Source organism: Zosterops lateralis (genome assembly GCF_965231275.1).
Source record: "Zosterops lateralis genome assembly, chromosome: 4".
Taxonomy (NCBI): domain Eukaryota; kingdom Metazoa; phylum Chordata; class Aves; order Passeriformes; family Zosteropidae; genus Zosterops; species Zosterops lateralis.
This window is the reverse complement of record NC_139765.1, coordinates 16,403,654-16,421,135: the sequence shown is the minus strand read 5'-3', so window position 1 is coordinate 16,421,135 and position 17,482 is coordinate 16,403,654. Positions and strand designations below refer to the sequence as shown.

The 17,482-nt window shown below is 39.2% G+C and overlaps 1 protein-coding gene across 2 annotated transcripts in view; it reads left to right on the top strand.

Annotated features, from left to right (window-relative positions):
- Window positions 1–492: 492 nt before the first annotated feature.
- The window catches only part of DNM1L (dynamin 1 like), a 35,685-nt gene continuing 18,695 nt past the window's right edge, over window positions 493–17,482 (top strand). Inside the window, exons 1-3 of one of the 2 annotated variants that reach the window (XM_083859120.1) lie at window positions 493–655; window positions 11,577–11,724; window positions 17,389–17,427. In XM_083859120.1, the coding sequence (XP_083715246.1) occupies window positions 554–655; window positions 11,577–11,724; window positions 17,389–17,427 (289 nt within the window). In that variant the 5' untranslated portion in view covers window positions 493–553. The remainder of the gene's footprint in view (window positions 656–11,576; window positions 11,725–17,388; window positions 17,428–17,482) is intronic. The other variant, XM_083859121.1, reaches the window with a different exon arrangement.

The window sequence follows — 17,482 nt, the reverse complement described above, 5'->3', positions numbered from 1 at the left end:
GCACATTGTCTTAAACTGTGTCAGGGGAGGTTTAAGTTGGACATTAGGAAAAAAATTTTCACAGAAAGAGTGATTAGGCATTGGAAAGAGCTGCCCAGAGAGGTGTTGGAGTCACCGTCCCTGGAGATGTTTAAGGAAAGACTGGAAGTGGCACTCGGTGCATTGTCCAGTTGACACGGGGGTGTTCAATGACAGTCTGGACTCATTGATCTCAGAGGTCTTTTCCAGCCTCACTGATTCCGTGTAATAAAACCTGGCAATGCCTTGTGATACAAGACCACAGCGACCCCACTATGTCCCTCCAACGCCCGCGCCCCCAGCGCTCTCCGAGCAGGGCGCGGCCCGGGGAGGGCCCCCACGGCCTACAACTCCCATGGTGCCCGGCGGCGGCGCCGGTGTGCGCGGCGGACGCGCAGAGGCTGCTGGGCGCCGGGCCGTGCGCGGGGGCCGGCGCCGATGGCGGCAGGCGCAGGGGGCGGCTGAGGGAGCCGCCGGTGCCCGTCGCGTCCTTCGCCCGCCGACTCCTCGCCCGCCCTGTCCTTCGCCCGCCGCTATGGAGGCGCTGATCCCCGTCATTAACAAGCTGCAGGACGTGTTCAACACGGTGGGGGCCGACATCATCCAGCTGCCGCAGATCGTGGTGGTGGGCACGCAGGTGAGGCGGACCGGGCCGGGGGCGCTGACGTTCACCGCCCCGAGGGCAAGGTCGGGGTGTCCATCGGGCTTCCGCCGCCGCAGACCCGCTACTGCCTCCGCCGAGGGCACGGGGGGACGCGGCAGGCGAGGGCGGGCGGGCGGGGCAGGCGGGACGCCCTCGGTGCCCGCATTCCCTCCGCACGCCTTCCGCGGCTCCGCTGCCTCACTCCGGCTGCGCTGGGAGCGCCTCGTGCGCCGCCCGCCCCCCCTTTGGCGCTTCTCCGGAGCGGCTCGAGCGGCCGAGGGGCTCCGCGGGGCTGCGGGGATGGATGGCCGGTGTCCCTGGCTGCCGTGGCTCCGGCCCGCACACCGAGGGTGCGGATGTCGTCGGGGGACCCGTGGAGCGGCAGCCGCCCCGGTGCGTCAGCGTGACCGCCATCGCTGCTCTGTCCGCGGCTTCCCTTCTTCGACAGCGGCCGTGCACAGCGCCGAATAAAAGAGATGTGGTAGCCGGACGGCATCTTGCAGCCGTGGATGGTTTTCCTTTCTCCCGAGTTCTTGTGGCGTGTGGACTCTTTGTCTTAGCTGGTGATAGGGAATGAAGGTGAGAGGCGAGGCCGGCGACTGTTGGCTGCAACAGTTGCAACACGTGCGTGGTAATGCTCCTGGGCTCGAAGATAGCCCAGACCTTTCATATCTCTTCAGATGGGATGCTGCTCTTCAGCAGAACTTTTGGCAGCTGAACGTGCCTGATCAGAAGTGCAGCAGTCAAAAGGGAGTAGAAGATGAAGCGTTAACCAGAAGTAAAACTTGAAGCTAATGGATCTCTCATTTTGTTTCTGTGAAATTTAAATAGCTATTGAATGTGCTGTGCTCCTTGACAATAGCTTGATCACCTAAGACTTTAATACCAAATACTTTGTACTTAGGATTTTTATTAATAACTTAAAACACCAGTTGTGTTTATAAAGGCAATGGCATTTTTCTGTGTAAAATTAAAAAAAATATTTTTTCCAGTTTCACTTTATGAGATATATTGAAGTGGCATTTTAAAAAATACTTTAACAACTCTGTCCCAGTTACCCTACATGCAAATACTTTTCCATAAGTAAATACTGAGAGTTAAAACAGTATTGATGTGTCTTTGCCTTCAGTAGTCTCCCCATTAGTATCAATATTTATTCAGTGCTGTATTCAGAATATTTATGAACCCCTATGAATTAGTATGAAATTTCCTATCATTGCCAAAACAAAGTCCTTTATGGGCTCCAGAAAAATATATAGTAAAATATCCAGCAAGATGTATCTTGGGATTTTTGTTTTAGTCAGAGTTACTGGAAGAAAAAATTGTCTTTACTGACATAGTATTCTGTAGGTGGTTATTTTATGCAATTAGTCTTAGTTGAAATAAAAATTTTTGATCTATTAATTTGAAGTTAGTTTTTTGGAGACCAGATTTCTGGAGATGTGTCGGATATGGCCTTAGAGCTCATAGTTTTGCTGCTGGTAGCTTGCTTCCTTTTTTTTTACATGTGCTTTTTAGGCAGTTCTTGTTTCTTTGTGGCCTTTAAATTTGTTCACACAGTTGATGTATCTGTAGCCCACTGGCATATGCTGTCTTTTCTTTTTCATCTTTGAATAATATTCACAATAAAAGTCTTGAATTTTTCACCTCCATTTTTCTTGTAGGAAGCAAATGCTGCCAGTTAAGGTTTCTGTAATTCTCTGTTAATTGAGTTATGCTTTTTTTCTTCCAGTTTGTCAGTTGCTTTTTTTATATGACCTTTTTACATACTCAGCAAGGAGAGGAAAAATGATTTTTGGAGTAATTTGCTGTTTATTTTTCTCTCTCTGCCCTTTTGGTTTTTTGTGCTTATATCCTTCTCTACTTCTTATTCTGTGCATTGAGTTAATTCTTCCTTTTCTAGAGTGTGTAGAACTAGAAGCTGTTTATAAGGCTTAATTCAGCTGTGAATATTTTCTGTTTCCGATGTTTCCTTTCCCCCACTTCTGTTGTTTGGGATTTGTTTGCTACTTGCCTTGTGCCCCGAACAATTGAAATGCTTTAGTTTTTCTCCTTTCTGGATATATTTTAGTGCTAATTGCAAATCGTTTGTCAGTAAATTTTTCACATTTGGATGGCCTCTTGTGCTTGTAGTGCCACTTTCTTCCACTCAGTCATGAGAATTCCTTCTCCCCATAAATATTTTGTAAGTTATTTCTATATCCTAGCACAGGGTCATTTAAGAAAACTGGGGGCTGTGCTGGTAGAACTGAGGACACCTTCAGACTGCCAGTTTTTCTTCAGTGTTTTAGGGGTTTTCTGCCATTCCTGGATAGGTGTTCTATTCTTCCCCCAGTTCAGTATTTCAGTTCTGTTTTTAGAACTGTATGACTGTAGTGCAAAAAAAAAAAAAAAAAGTCGAGGTTAGGAATATAGGAATAGGATATAAAAATATTTGTTCAGCAGTGCTGTAATACTCAGTGTTCTGGTTTATACAAATAATTTGTGCGCTGTATTTGTTAGGGATAACAAGGTGGTATTGAAGTGCCTCAACCAGGCACATTAAAGCTACAGTAAAAGGAACCAAAGGGAAAAAAAGTTATTTGGTTAATTATGGCCTTTGGTGTGGATAGGTGGTATCACAAAAATTCAATGCCTACACTACCTGAGTGGGCATAAGATTTAGAATAAAATTAAGAAAACCAGCCAGGCAATAAAATATCTGCCTAGAAGTAGGTAAAAATGAATAGATGTAATTTATTTTTTGTGCCATTAATTCTTGGAATATGTTTGGGATTTTTAGTAGTCATCAGCCTAATTTTATACAAATTTTAGTGTCAGTTTGTAGCAAAATTCTTCTAATACTGACATAAAATCACTGTGTGGGCTTTATTTGCACTTGGTAGTGTTAATTGAAGTAGAGACATTGTAGTGAAATTGATGTAGCAGCTGATGGAATTCACAGGTGAGATTTTGGAGTGACCTTTCATGTGTGCATTTATAGAGTACTTTTGTTCAGTCTTCTGTCAATGCCATTTTGAGACTTTACCTGAGGAGGTGTAGTTTATAGTGTTTAATATAAACTTCTGTTGGATGTTCCTCTGGGACTGCCTCACAAATGAGCATTACATTTATTGCTTCTTTTTTTTTTTTTACTGTTTGGTGTAAGTATTATGTTTGATGCTAATGCTAAACCACTTTTTATTGCAAGGTGGAAGGTTTCTTGATCTGAAGTCACAGCCTGAGCACGTGAATATTTACATGTTTATATTCTGGTAAGATAAGTAGCTGGAATGCTAATTTGGCTGTTACGAAGTTGGCAGCAGTGGGAACTTAATGTACAGTCCTGGCTAGTGGGATAAGGAGATGAATCCAGCAAATGCTGTCAGAGCATCCCATCTGAGAGAGACTAGCACCTTGGTCTAAAAGTTCAGGTGCTCTGCAGAACTTCTGTGACTTTCAGTGGTAGGGGAACAGAAATTTAAGCCACTTAGCTCATTCAGTGTAGCCTACATTGTGTTGGCAAAAAGCCAGTTTTGAGGTGAAGGGAACTCCAGTTTGTACCATGCAACCAGGAAAACCCCATGCCAAATGCAGCCATGTCTTCCTCACTCCTCTCTTGCTGGGTTCTTGGTTTGATTTTTGTGGGGTTTTGTTTGTTTGTTTTGAATTTTCTTTGGTGGGGTTTTTTGTCGTTGTTTTGTCCAAGGATTATTCCTGGTAATCCAAGCAGATCCAAAAACTCATTTTTATGTACATTTGGATAGAGGATGTAGCCTGAGCATTGCTTCCATGCTGGCTGGGGACAATTTGATTTTTCTCCTAAATGTTTTGCAGACTTCCTGATTTAGTTTGGTTTTTTCCCTTTGTTTTTGTATCTGACATTTACAGTCTCTGGTTTTGGGTGTAACTGTTTTCCTTTTTGCCATCCTTTGCTCCTGTCAAGTTGTGCCCTGACTGTTCTGCTGTCTGTTTCAGACAAGCAGCAAAGTGAGGCTGACATTAATTAGCTGTTTAAATTTACCAGACATAATATAAATGTTGTTGCTACAGTGCAAACAACATTTAGTATTGTGCTCTTTCTTCTCTCTGATGGGCTCCCTGTGTTTCTGAACAGCTGAGCTCTTTGGGTCCTGAAGGTTTCTGTGATTGAAAGGATGGCATTTTCGCTGTTTCTGTCTGCAGACTTCATATCAATTAAATTAAAATTATAGCTGTAAGAACTTGATCCTTTAGCATTCTGTGATTCTTGCTGTGAAAGCATTATTAAACATTATTTAGTAGAAGATATTAATTTTCTTGTTTGCAAATGCCTGGTTATTTTGGAAGAGTGGTGAGTCTGCACAAAATTCAGTTGTAGAAGGATGTGGGTTAAGAAGTCTTGTGCTTCTCTTGTTTTGTGTGTGCTTTGTTTTGTTTTGATGCTTTACTGCAAGTCATGAATGTAGCAGTATACACAATACTATGTGAGGTCAGGATATCTGGCTTTCAAATGTGAATCTTTAATACTACAGTTCCATGATGTAACTGAGAGTCTGTAAGTTGTTTCTACTTAGATGAGGTATTTTTTTCTTAAGTAAATTATTGGAGGGCCTTGGGAATTGATGTACTGAGGAAGAAGACATCTGCTAATCATTGCTGTATTTGCTGTTGTTTGGGACTTGTCTGCAGTTAGATATGGTGTAAATGTGGGATTTCTGAAGAATTTTCACTGAACTGTTTGAGTTCTGGCATTCCTTACTAGTTTCCATAAGCTGTTTAATGTGGAGATGTTTTCTGTGACTTGGAGTCTCCCGGACTTATCCAGGAGAGCTCTCTATTAAGTAAATGGGGAATGCCTTGCAGGAACAACAGTCTTGTAGTCTGGACAAGATCTTGCATGTATTTTGCAACAATGAGCAGTGCATTATGCTGGTTTTAATGCTTTCTCAAGTTGGGATCAGCCTGTTGTCTTTTTTGCATCTTTTAGAAGTGTTATTTTTGTTTCAAACAATGTCTTAAAATAATTCATTTGGCCTGCTTATAGCTTTAACATTCTTATTTGATTAGTAAATAAAATTCTACATTTGTTAGCTGTTTAGAACCAGCCTAGCTTGGTGCATTCCTAGTTTGAATAGGAAAATTTTGTTATAATACCTGTTCCAACCAAAGCAGTTCCTTTGTGGAACTACTCTGAAATTGCATGTGTATTCACCTTTTATTCCAGAATAATTCATATTTGCAAAATAAGGAAAGAAAAAAAATACTGTTGCTCTTTAGTTATAGCGGGCTGAACTCTTCTAGGATGGCTACAGCAAATAACTTTTTAAAGCACCAGTGTGGGTAATGTCCCTGTGGATGAGATCCCAGCACAAGTGCATTAGCTTTTATTTCCCAGTGATAGAATGAAAAGTTAGGAAATTCTATATGTAGGAAATTCTATATTGCCAAGAGCAGGATTTACCAGCAGGACTTTTATACTTCTTGTATGACAGAAACTGCAGAATTGCCACCATTTCATATCAGATGTCTAAGCCAGATGCATTGTTTTACTTAATAGAACATTTCAGGAATTACTGTGTGTCATTGAGAAGTCTTTCCTACTTCACAGTTCCTTGCTGTCATTCTTGAATGTTTGCATAGTGCCACTGCAAAAGTCATAGGGAATTCTGGCATCACTGCCTCTGTTTTCTTGTGCTGTCCTGTAATCAGTCTCGGTTGTTTTGCAGGAGTTCTTTGTGTCTTTTTCCTTATTGGATGAAATAGTAAAAAAAACTTAGTAGTTTGCCTTGTTCAAAAGTAATGAGCTAAATTTTATACTCCTTTCAACTAATTTTTGTTTTGGAAGTTTCCCAGTAGTTTATTGGACGTGTTTCCTTAACAAAGTTTTTTCCCCCCCCAGATGATATATTGTGCATTGGCTTCACAAAGACATTTTGAAGTCTAAAGATAGACAAGGGGTAGGCAGGGGATTCTTATAAGATGATTTGAAATCTATTGCAGCTGATTCAAGTCCATTATCATTTTAATATTCATGAAATATACTTGAATATTTCTTGCATATACTTTTAATGTACTTGAAATATACAACAATCAACAATCTGAGCATGTGACTGTAAGAAATTTGGTGGTTCTTGTGCATCAGTGAGACTCCAGATGAGCCTTGTGTTAATTTGCTTTCTTGGAATAATTTGACTTGGTGGACTTCATAAGAGTAAGAGCAGACTTTGCTTATTTACTGAGCTAATTGGTGAGACCCTGTGAGCTAAAGGACAGTGAATCACGGGGGCCCTGGCATTCCTTTAAGGGCTACTTCATGGAGAACAAAGCAATAGTCCATACACCTGCTTAGGAAAATGAGTGGAGGTCTAAGGAGAGCAGTACTGAGGGAACTCCTGACAGCCTCAGCACAGCAGACTCCTGCAGGAGGTAGGAATGAGGACAAACTCGCTCAGGGATATAAAAATCCTGCCTGCATGGGCAGAGATGGTATCGAGAAAGCCACTGTTACTGACATCAAAGGCAGCAGGGACTTCCAGCACTGGATCAGGAGTTAAGGAACAAGAGAAATGAGGGAAATGCAGGCATGCTGGTGACTATGACAGCTGATCCTGGGGCAGTGAATATGGGCAAGGCTGAGGCGCTTGATCCTTTCCCTGGTCTTCACCATCAGGGTCTTTTAGGCCCTGGTCCCTAGATGGGGTTAAAAGTGATGACTAACTCAGCGGTGCAAGAGAGTTGGGTCAGGGCTCTTTTTGTGATATGGAGGAAAGATCTCTGCATTCTGTTTGGTGTAGGGCACAAGTCTTTTAAAATAGGAATTTAAATATCTTTAGGATACTCCTCAATGCTAAGGAGGATGTGGAAATAGAATAAGAAAGCCAGTGAAGTAAATGGGGTGGTATGAATGTGTTCCATCTGACTTGTCAACGACCCTAAAGTGTTTTTGAAAGTAACATCTCTGGCTGTTAATGAAGCTGGACACTGTGTGCTGCTTCTGAATTGCTAAAACTGTGGTTTGTAATGCAGCAGATTGTAACCCACATTTTCTCTTAAAAATTAGTGTAATGGATGGGAGCAAATGCCTTCTGATACTTAAGTGCACATAGTTGAAACATGCAGGGACAAGTAAAGAAGAAGTGAAGGATAGGGAAGCAAAGTAACCTCATGAGGACTGTTAAAAGTCGAGGTGCTGGTTCTTTGGAGTGGATCACAATTCTTACAGCTTTCAGCTTTTTAATTTAGGGGGATAAGTGCACAATTGTTTCCCAGTGACTGCCCGTCATCCTTGATTGTCAGCATCATCTTCAGATTAACCTAAACCAAAGATGAACATACAGGTGTTACAGAGGCAGTGAGAATGCTGATAAGGTTTTAACACACTCTGACAGCACATATGATGTAAAATACTGAAGTCCTGTGTTCATAATCTCTTTTTATCTTAGTACTTTGGGGGAAAATGGTTTTAGTGTCCTCCTCTCTGTGAGATTAATGGTGGTTGACAGAGCAGAGTAAAACTCAGCCATGGTAGTTTGACAGAGATTAAAGGTTTGACACAAGATGTTCCTGTATTTGTCCCCCCGCCCTGCTTTTTTTTTTTTTTTTTTTTTTTTTTTTTTTTTTTTTTTTTTCTGAGCAATCTCTGTTAAGTTCCTCTAGATATCACAGCTAATAGATATTTCAGATGAGGATCAGAAATATCCAGAGGATAATCTGCATGATCTGCTACTAAAGGTTAGATTTTTTTTTAAGGCTTTTCTGTACCCATTGTTAAGTGAATTTATGGAGTTCAGTCCGTGCTTAAAATTGAGATGAGCATTTCAATGATGTGACAAAACAAGTGTGCTGCTTCTACAGACTCACCTAAAATTTCTGTGGTATCTTTGATCATTCCTAGTAGTATCTGTTAACATCTATGGTGTGAAGGACTGGCTGAACTGACTTTGTATTCAAAAAAGACCCATATCCCTTCTTCTGCCTCACTGGCAAAACAAAATCACTTTGTGTTCACTGCCTTCCTCCCTGTGTTCACAGACAATTCTTGGTAATGGATGCTGAGGAGTCCAGATTAAGAAGTGCGTCTAGATAATTGTATTCCAACAGATTGCTTTAGTTGGGAGTGTAATGTAATTTGAAAAGAATTTCCTGGTGCATGGGGTACTGTAATATTTTATTTAGTGTGTTTGCAAAGGATCCAGATTGTTCTTTCCCCATCCAGAGGTACCTGGGAGTGATGTAAGACACAGTGGTTTGCTTCTATACATAGCTTGGTGTGCCCGTTTTAGTTTCCTGCATTACCACTCCTTCGGAAAGACTAAAGAGTAGCAGTGTGCAGCAGCTTGTCCCATGGATTTTGGTTTCCTTTCTTGATGAGGTTCTTGATAAAGATTCCAGCTATTTCTTACTGTCCCTTTTGTGCTTGGATTATATGTTCATGAGAAGCCACATCATCTAAGTCTGATCTCCAGCCTTTTGAGACTGAGTGTTCATTTTTCCCATGCCTAAGAAAATCTTACTTAAGAGACCACTCATCAAGATTGGAAGAGACATACAAGATCATCTAGCCCAACCATAACAATCAACCCAGCATAATCACCCCTAAGCCATATCCCCGAATGCCACATCCAGATGCCTCTTAATGTTTGAAGTATTTTTAATAAATAAAGCACTGGTCTTCTTTTTTTTTTTTTGTTTGGTTTTTTTTTTTTTTTTTTTTTTTTTTTTTTTTTGTTTTGTTTTGTTTTGTTTTGTTTTGTTTTCTTTTTCCAATGCAGAAGATGAACCTTTATAATTTCTTTTTTTTTTTTTTTTTTTTTGGTTAGGCATTTCTCTTGTTTTAAATTAGTTTGTTGTGAAGTGGTTCATTACTTGTCTCTGTGAAGTTGTTTTTTCACATCTATAATATCAGTAGTTCTTCAGAAGTGGGCCAGAACAGGAACTCTCTCAGGCAGGCTTGCAGACCTAGTTCCTTTTGGTCAGATTGTTCTTAAGTTATTCGATAAGAGTTCAGTGCCCAGTGGTCTATTGTAAGCTGCTTGCAGGGAAAGTGCTTAAAGTTGATTCAGAGAAGGACAGTTGAAGAGAATTATTAATAACTTTCTAGGGGAGTTTTTTTAAGGAAAACCAAATCTTTATAAGGCTGTATTTCTGTTTAACCCTGCTCTTTTTCCAAGTCTTTCTAGACCATTGATCTCACTGGTGTCAAATGTGAACTAGATTTACTTTGAAAAATATACATAATCTGCATTGGCGTGTTATTTGCCTATTGAGACAAATGATATTTTTGATAAAACGTCTTTTTATTTCTGTTCCATAAAGCATATACAATAAAGTGGTACAATAAAAAAAGGTTTTCATTTGTTGCTGTTGAAACTTTCTAGTGGTTTGGCCTTTTATTTTAATTTTTTTTTTGTCATTCTGTATACCGGTCCTATTTCAATAGGTTTTAAAGCTCTTATATAATGTATTTGTTTCTTGTTTTACTTCATCAGTAGAAATGTACTTTCTGATAGTAATGTGTTGCTTGACCTCTGATCTAATTTTGAGTTTTAGAAAAGTCACCTAATGTCACAAAATTTGTGAGATTTAAGGGTATTCATCACTTCTTTTATATCATGTTATATAGCTTCTATACTCAGCATTTGCTTGAAGTCTCAAATCTATTATGTTACTTCAGAACTGGTAGGCTGAGTGGAGGTTCTGTAGCAGTTTCATAATGCACGTTCCAGCTGTCAGAAGCATCTGTTGGTTTCCTTTTTTTGGTTTTGTTTTCTTGCTTGTTTGTTTTTAACAAGAGAATTGTTTGGTAGTTGCATTAATACAGAAACATTTCCTGGATCGTAGCAATGACAGTCAGAACAGGTTTTCTCATGGCATTCCTATGTAGACTGAGAGCTGCTGAAAATTGGAAGAGTTTAATACAGTAGTATTAAAAAGACAAAATCTTCTCAATCAGATTGAATATTACATTGACATAGCTAGGTCTATTTTTTATTGTTAGTTTTAATATGGTATTTGTCTGAAATTGCTCTTAACATCCAGGCTTTCATAGGTGCTTGTTGGACCAGTTGTGAATCTTATACAAAAGTCCTGCAGGAGAACATTCTAAACGTAATCTCTCAAAGAGTATTTGTAATTTCACAGCCTTATAAGTATTTTCCAAGTTTTTACAGTTTGTTGTTGTGTAAAGACTTAAATCTATACAGAGAGATGTGGGATGCTATGAAACAATGTTTGATTCTATGTTTAGGGTGTAAAACAATGTCTGTACTTAACAAGCTGATACAATGCATTATACAAAAAAACCCAAAACCAACCAAACAAAAAAACCCAAACAACCCCCATCACCTAACCAAACCTCAAATGAGAGGAATATAATATTGTAGCAGTGTAATGTATACATAGTTAATATATGTTTGTGTAATGGCTGCAGTCAGTATCAATACAGCCAGCCGCAGTTAGTTTTAAGAAATGCTAACAGAGGGTTAAATTACTCAGTTTACAAAGCAATTTAACTTCAAGATGTTAGAAAACATAGTATAACACATAGAATTTCTTTATGAGCATTATAAGGAAGGCATTTTTTTCCAGAAATGTTTGTGGAGAGTTTGATATTTGTGGTAAAAAATGTTACATAGGAGATTAATTTTTCTGAAACCTATTATGAGTTTAGTTTAACCTTAAGAGATAAAAACCATGGGACAGTTAGAAACCATGTAGATAGAAATCTGTTCTGAGTATCCCAAGCAGGTTTAGATGGTTCTTGGCTCTTAGCAGTGTCCTTGAGTGCTTGTGCCGTGGTACTGCTGTGTCTGCAGGGCATCTGTCTTATGCTCCTTCCGGCAGCCTGTGGCAGAGGACAAAACAGGGTGCTGTTTGCAGGCCAGATGAAAGCAAACTAAAATATCATAGCATTGTTATATTTCAGTAAGTAATGTAGCTGTATTGCACTTTTCAGAGCAGTGGAAAGAGTTCTGTGTTGGAAAGTCTTGTGGGGAGAGATCTGCTCCCACGAGGAACTGGAGTTGTCACCCGAAGACCCCTTATCCTGCAGCTGGTGCACGTTTCCCCTGGGGATGGTCGGAAAGGAGCTGGAGATGAAAATGGTAAGTGTGATCCAAGAATGTGTTTTGCTTTTTTGGAAAGAGAATTCAAGTCTTTCTTGTTCTTTTAACTTAAAAATCAGTTGTTGTAATTGTAAAACTCTGGTATGCTTTTTAAAATTTGCTTAGAGGAAAACAGAGCTGTTTTAACATCTGTTTTTTCCATTTAGCAAATGTCATGAAATAAAAATCTTTTGGATATTCAAAATATCCTTTAATGTTTTAAGCTTTCCTATTCTTGGGAATTTCTTTTGAGAAAAACAGGCCAAGGAAAGCATTTCAGTTTTAAAGATAATTGTCTGGAGTGTAGAGAACATGATTTTCTTGTGTGTGTTTTTCATCCCCTCTCCTTTTGCTGTATAAATAAGGTGTTTCATCGAGAGAGTGATGACTATGAGAGTTTTTAGAAGGAGGGTAGAAAATAGGTAAGTTCTGAATGAAGAGGAAGGAGGAGAAATGAAAACAGACTTGTAGTAGGTGCAAACAGAATTAAATACAGAATACATGTTCTGTAGCATGCAGATGCCACCCTGCTGGGCTGCACTGAGAGACTCCAAGTGCATCAAGCACAGCACTTTAAATGTTCTGAAGCTGTTTACTTTGAAGCTTGTCTTCTGTACTGCCTCTTTTTTATCCTTCAGCAGATCAAGAAAGTGATCTCAGTTGTCCCTTGGGAGTTTCAATGCTCATTTTATACCAACTAATGCTCCTGATCTTAGGAAGGAGCAGCAGGGGCATATCCACCTTCTGATTGTAAGATAAATCTTAGGGCTTTTTTTGTAGACACTAACAACTGCACAGGCTTTTGTTGGCATGATAAACTTGGGACTATAAATATTAATTCATACTGTGTTCAAATGTTTCTTAATTTGTTTCCACCAATAGTAAGTCAAGGTATCAGAAGTTCTTTACAGTATTTGTTTTCCTGTAATATTTATGGCCTTTGCATTCTGCAGGACAGTTACTTGTACTGTGCTGTTTGAAAGGTTTAAGCTTCAATCTTAATTACTGTCACAAGCAGAGAGCACAGAGTTCATAACAATTAGCCTGCAAACCAACTCGGAAGTGAAGACCAGGTCTCTTTGGTCTTTATCTGCTTGAGTCTGAAAACCTCAAAGGATGGACAATTCAATCTCAGTGCAACTTATAGAAATGGCACACCTGATGTCTTTAAATGCAATTTTGCATTACGTGTACTGTGCAGTGTATAGTTTGTATTTCTACATCTTCTGAGAATGCTTGGATTCTGAGTTGTAGGGTAAAATATTATTTTGTTCTTCTTTGCAACTTTTCAGATGTAAAAGGAGGCTTTCTAATTGGAGTATTCTGAGAGTAGAGCCTTTTTGTTTTAGATTGCATTTGATTTGGGGATTTAGATTTTAAATTTAAAATTCATAGGGATGTTAGGCTAAATTATTATTTTATGCCCACTTAGATTTTTTGGGGGAAAACAATTGATATGTAAGATGTAAATGTTATCATCTCATCTTGTTCTTCTGAGAGAGATGTGGGCTTGTTTGGTAAGAACAGATATTTGATCAGAACAGAAATTGTGACTTGCCAGTTGAGTTTGAAACAGCTTTTCTCTCTAAAATTCAGGCAAATTGTGGTCTAAATGGTGTTGTCTCTGATCTGGTTTAGCTTATGTTCAGATTGTGGTGTTGCATCTGAGAAGATGGGATCAAGTAGCTTGGAAAGAAAAAAGCTGACAACCTCTTATCCTGGCTGTGCTGTGTAATGTTGTAATAAGTGCCATTAGAGATCTATTTTTAGAGGTAATTTTATTTGTAATGAGGTAGATATTTAGGTAGGGTTGAATATGGATTTGGGATTTCCCAGAGGGAAATAGTCTTGCAGAAAAGGATTTTATCCAGATGAGGGATTTCTTCTTTACAAGTTGAATGTTGGACAAGAGAGTATCAGTCTTGGCATGCTGCTTTCTGAATGCTGGCATTGAACTCTCTGTGCACAGAGACAGTTTATACAGCTCTCTCTTCTCTTTTGACTTCTGTTTTCTGATTGTCACCTGCATCCAGCCTAATGCTTACTCTACTGGCATTATATATTAACATAGCCATTTCAAAATAGCTGCTACTCTGTGATTCTTACAAGCTTTAGTTTTTCCTCTGTTGGAGTGTTGGCATCCAGAAAACTTCTCAGTTCTTAACACAAAGCACTTTTGACTGCTGGGCTATTCACTTAGGGAGGGACAAAGATACCCTTGTGCTGTGATCACTGCAGTAAATAGAGTCAGAAAAGACCAGAGATAAATTTTTCATTAAATGTGAAGTTCTGTATTTTTATAGCAAGCTGATCTCTATATTCTGCAGAGAATGTGTGTAATTCAATGTGAAGGAAGTGTTCTCATCATGGTTTTGCTGTTTATTGTTGGCCTCTAGTGATTCAGCACATATGGTGTCTTTGATGTGATGATACCATACTGTGGTGTTCTCTGATCAAATGGCAAGAGAAGCAGCACTTACCAGAGAACTGGGCCTGGCCTTGTGAATTATTAAATTGGCCTTGCAGTGAAGACCTATAATGGAAAATGGAAATGGAAAATAAGAGAGAACATAGTGGTCAAGTAGTAAATATTTATAGGGTTTTTTTGGTTTGTTCCAGGATAGGAAACTGCACATTATTCAAATTCTGAACAGATAGAATTGATACAGAGCACAGGAATATTTAGTACAGTTCCATTACTTGATAAATCAGTGCTATTTTGTCAGCCTTTTGCTCTCTACTTTAGATAGGAATATCTTCCCCCTGGCTCCCAGTGTGGCCTGCTTCACTGGGCTTGGCTTTGTAGAAGCCCTAGAGAGAAAGAGCTTTCCCTCAGAAGTGCTTGCAATCTAGTTGGTGTCAAGGCTGGGAAAAAATGGTACTACAGTTAGTATTTGGGAAGTTCTCATTTCCATGCTGCAGGAAATCCTCTATGGTGGTGGCCTTTTCTGACTCCCAGCAGCTTCTCCCACTGGAAATTACTAACATTTCTATTGCTTTAGAAAGGGAGAGGAGATAAACGCATAACTGAATTAGTCATCTTTGTATTGTATAGAGCTTCTTGAAGGTGTGTTATAGAGTGTCGTGATTTGAAAGCAAAACGAGTGAGAGGCTCCAAGTCAGAAATATAATAAGAAAAAAGGTAAAAAGGTAAAAATAAAGTAAAATAAATGCGATAACACAAAGGACCACTGACAGAGTCAGAACACAACCTGAGCAGGATAGTGGAAGCAGTCCAGATGAGATGGTCTTCCTGAAGCAGTGATCCTGTATAAAGGTCTGGTAGCTCTGCTCCTCTGGGAATCCAGTGGGTCAGGGCTGCTTGCACTGTCCCACATACCAGCTTATATCCAGGTGAGACTGCTTGGCTCCTCCCCGTGGGCAGAGCATCTCACAATGGGATGAGGAGTGTGAAGTGGGTCCTTGATGGCCCATTAAACAGAGATAACTCCTGGAGGGAGTTACCTGTGAGTCATGGGACAGACGTTAATTGGCCATTAGCAGAAGACACCCCAAAGGCCATTAGCAGAAAAGGCAGGGGGCTTGGGAAAACACTGCCCCACCTGGTTTCAAAAGTTCATGAAGATGGTGATAGAATAAATACTTTGTGTACATCCTACACTTCAACCCAGGACATAGAGTAAGACATGACTAGTGCAATTTGGTGGAGGGCAGTCCTGAGAAAAATCAAATAATATGTGTGCTTTTCTTGGGTATTAATTAAGGTTTTCAGGTCTTACTACAGGATATGGAAAACCAGAAAAATATGGACTTGCTTTATTCATGAGATGTGATGGGGTTTTCTTTGAAAAGCAGGATCTGTCTGTTCTTAATAGCTGCTCTTTTTAGTAATTTCTTGTAATCTGTAATACTGGATTTCATCATGACCAAAGTGTCATTTCTTCATGCCTTTATCTAGCATTTAATCTTTAGTGTAATCAGGTGATTAATTCTTCTGAAGATATTGCCTGAAAAGCTTCCAAAAAGTAACATGACTGAGGGACGACTGATTTACCAGTTAAATGAGTGATAAACAAACATTCTACATGGAAACCAGAACAGTGGATTGCTGAATGTAGGCTAATTAAAACACTTTCTCCTTGCCTTGAGCATTGTTACATTTAGATAAATGCAGATCCTTCCTCCTTTCCTAAAAGACTGCTTTCCATTAAATTAGATCTGTTGGGAAACTTTTCCGTAGGTGTTAGCAAGTTACAATGCAGTGTCTCTGACCTGCGTGTGTCTTTTTAGTATGTATTTTAAGAAACTTATAGATAATACTGAAAAAAAAAATTACTTATGCAGAAAAGTAAGCCTAGTACATGGCTACAAATTCTAGTGCAAGAAAGGTCAGATTCTCTCTCCCAGAAAGAGAATAATTTAAGACTAAGAGTGTCTGAGAAGGAAATCATCTCCTGAGGAGGGTCATAACCAGAGAATGTTTGGTCCATATCTTTCAAATCTAACAGTTGCAGTATCTTGCTGTATATTTTTCTTCCTAGCTTTAGGCCTCTCTTTACTGTCTTAGATTCGAGAAGAGATGAGCGATACGATGCTGAACATACTGTAGTTTCTTCCTCTATGTGTATTTTATTTTATTTCCTCTGAACAGTAAATAAAACCTGTTAAATAACCTGGAATAGAGGAACCCTTTCATTTTGCACTTATTTTGGAGACCGGTATGTAATTTTGCATATTTACCAACAGATACAAACAAAAGCTTTTTCCTAATAATGTTTTCTTCATAGCTCATGTGGCTGCAGAAAAGTAGGGATGAAAGTTTGGTTTTAAAATTTTTCTTTAACAGATCCAAAATCATATCTCTGTTGATGATACGCACACCTTTGACTGAGCAAGACATCAGCTCTCCTGATGAACTAAGCTTTTCAAACAGATGAGCTGATTGTTGTGCTACCTGCATTTTGTAGCAAACAGGCACAAACCAAAAAAAATGTTCACCAGTTTGTTTTGCTACTTGCACTTTCAGGGTGTTGTACAGAGATCACAGTAAAAGAGAGGTGTAAATTCATCAACACCTCAATAAGAAGTTGGGGGTTTTTTGTAATGAAATTTCCATAAATACTTTGGAAAAATTAAGAGTTGAGAAGGGTAATGCATATGTTGTCTCTTCTTAAATCTGTCTCAGAACTGATGTTATTCTTTAATTGAATCTTAAAAATATTGATGCACAGCATCAGATTTCCTTCCCATTCAGTTACGCTACTTCCAGTGACATTATGAATGTTTCTTTACTCTTTCTGGTTCTTGCCATGAATAAATGATGAGAAACGTGTTTTGCCAAAGAAGTTCAGCTTTGTGGAGCCCAGTGGTGTTGTTTTCTGTGCTCTGATAAGAACATACTTTGAGCTGCTGGAATTAGGTTAATGGAAAAAATAGTCATCATCAAGTAAACTTTGTTGTATTGAATATCTGATTAATAGGCATCATTTATTGTGTTTAATTAATGGTATTAATGGTCTTATTTCTGTGCATATTGCTAATATGTTACATACTCTCATCAATATTAGAATAGCATGCCCATCTGTCTCTGCATGCATTTGTGCTCTTTGTTATAGAATCTATTACTGAAAATGAATAAAATCCTATATTAAATATGATTAAAAATGTTAAACATCATTCAATGCTGTTTCTCTTTAACCGCAGACCCTGCTACATGGAAAAATCCAAGACACCTTGCTAAAGGTTGCCTTTATCCACTTGCCTTTTCTCCCTACACCTGAAGTGCATGCTTATATAC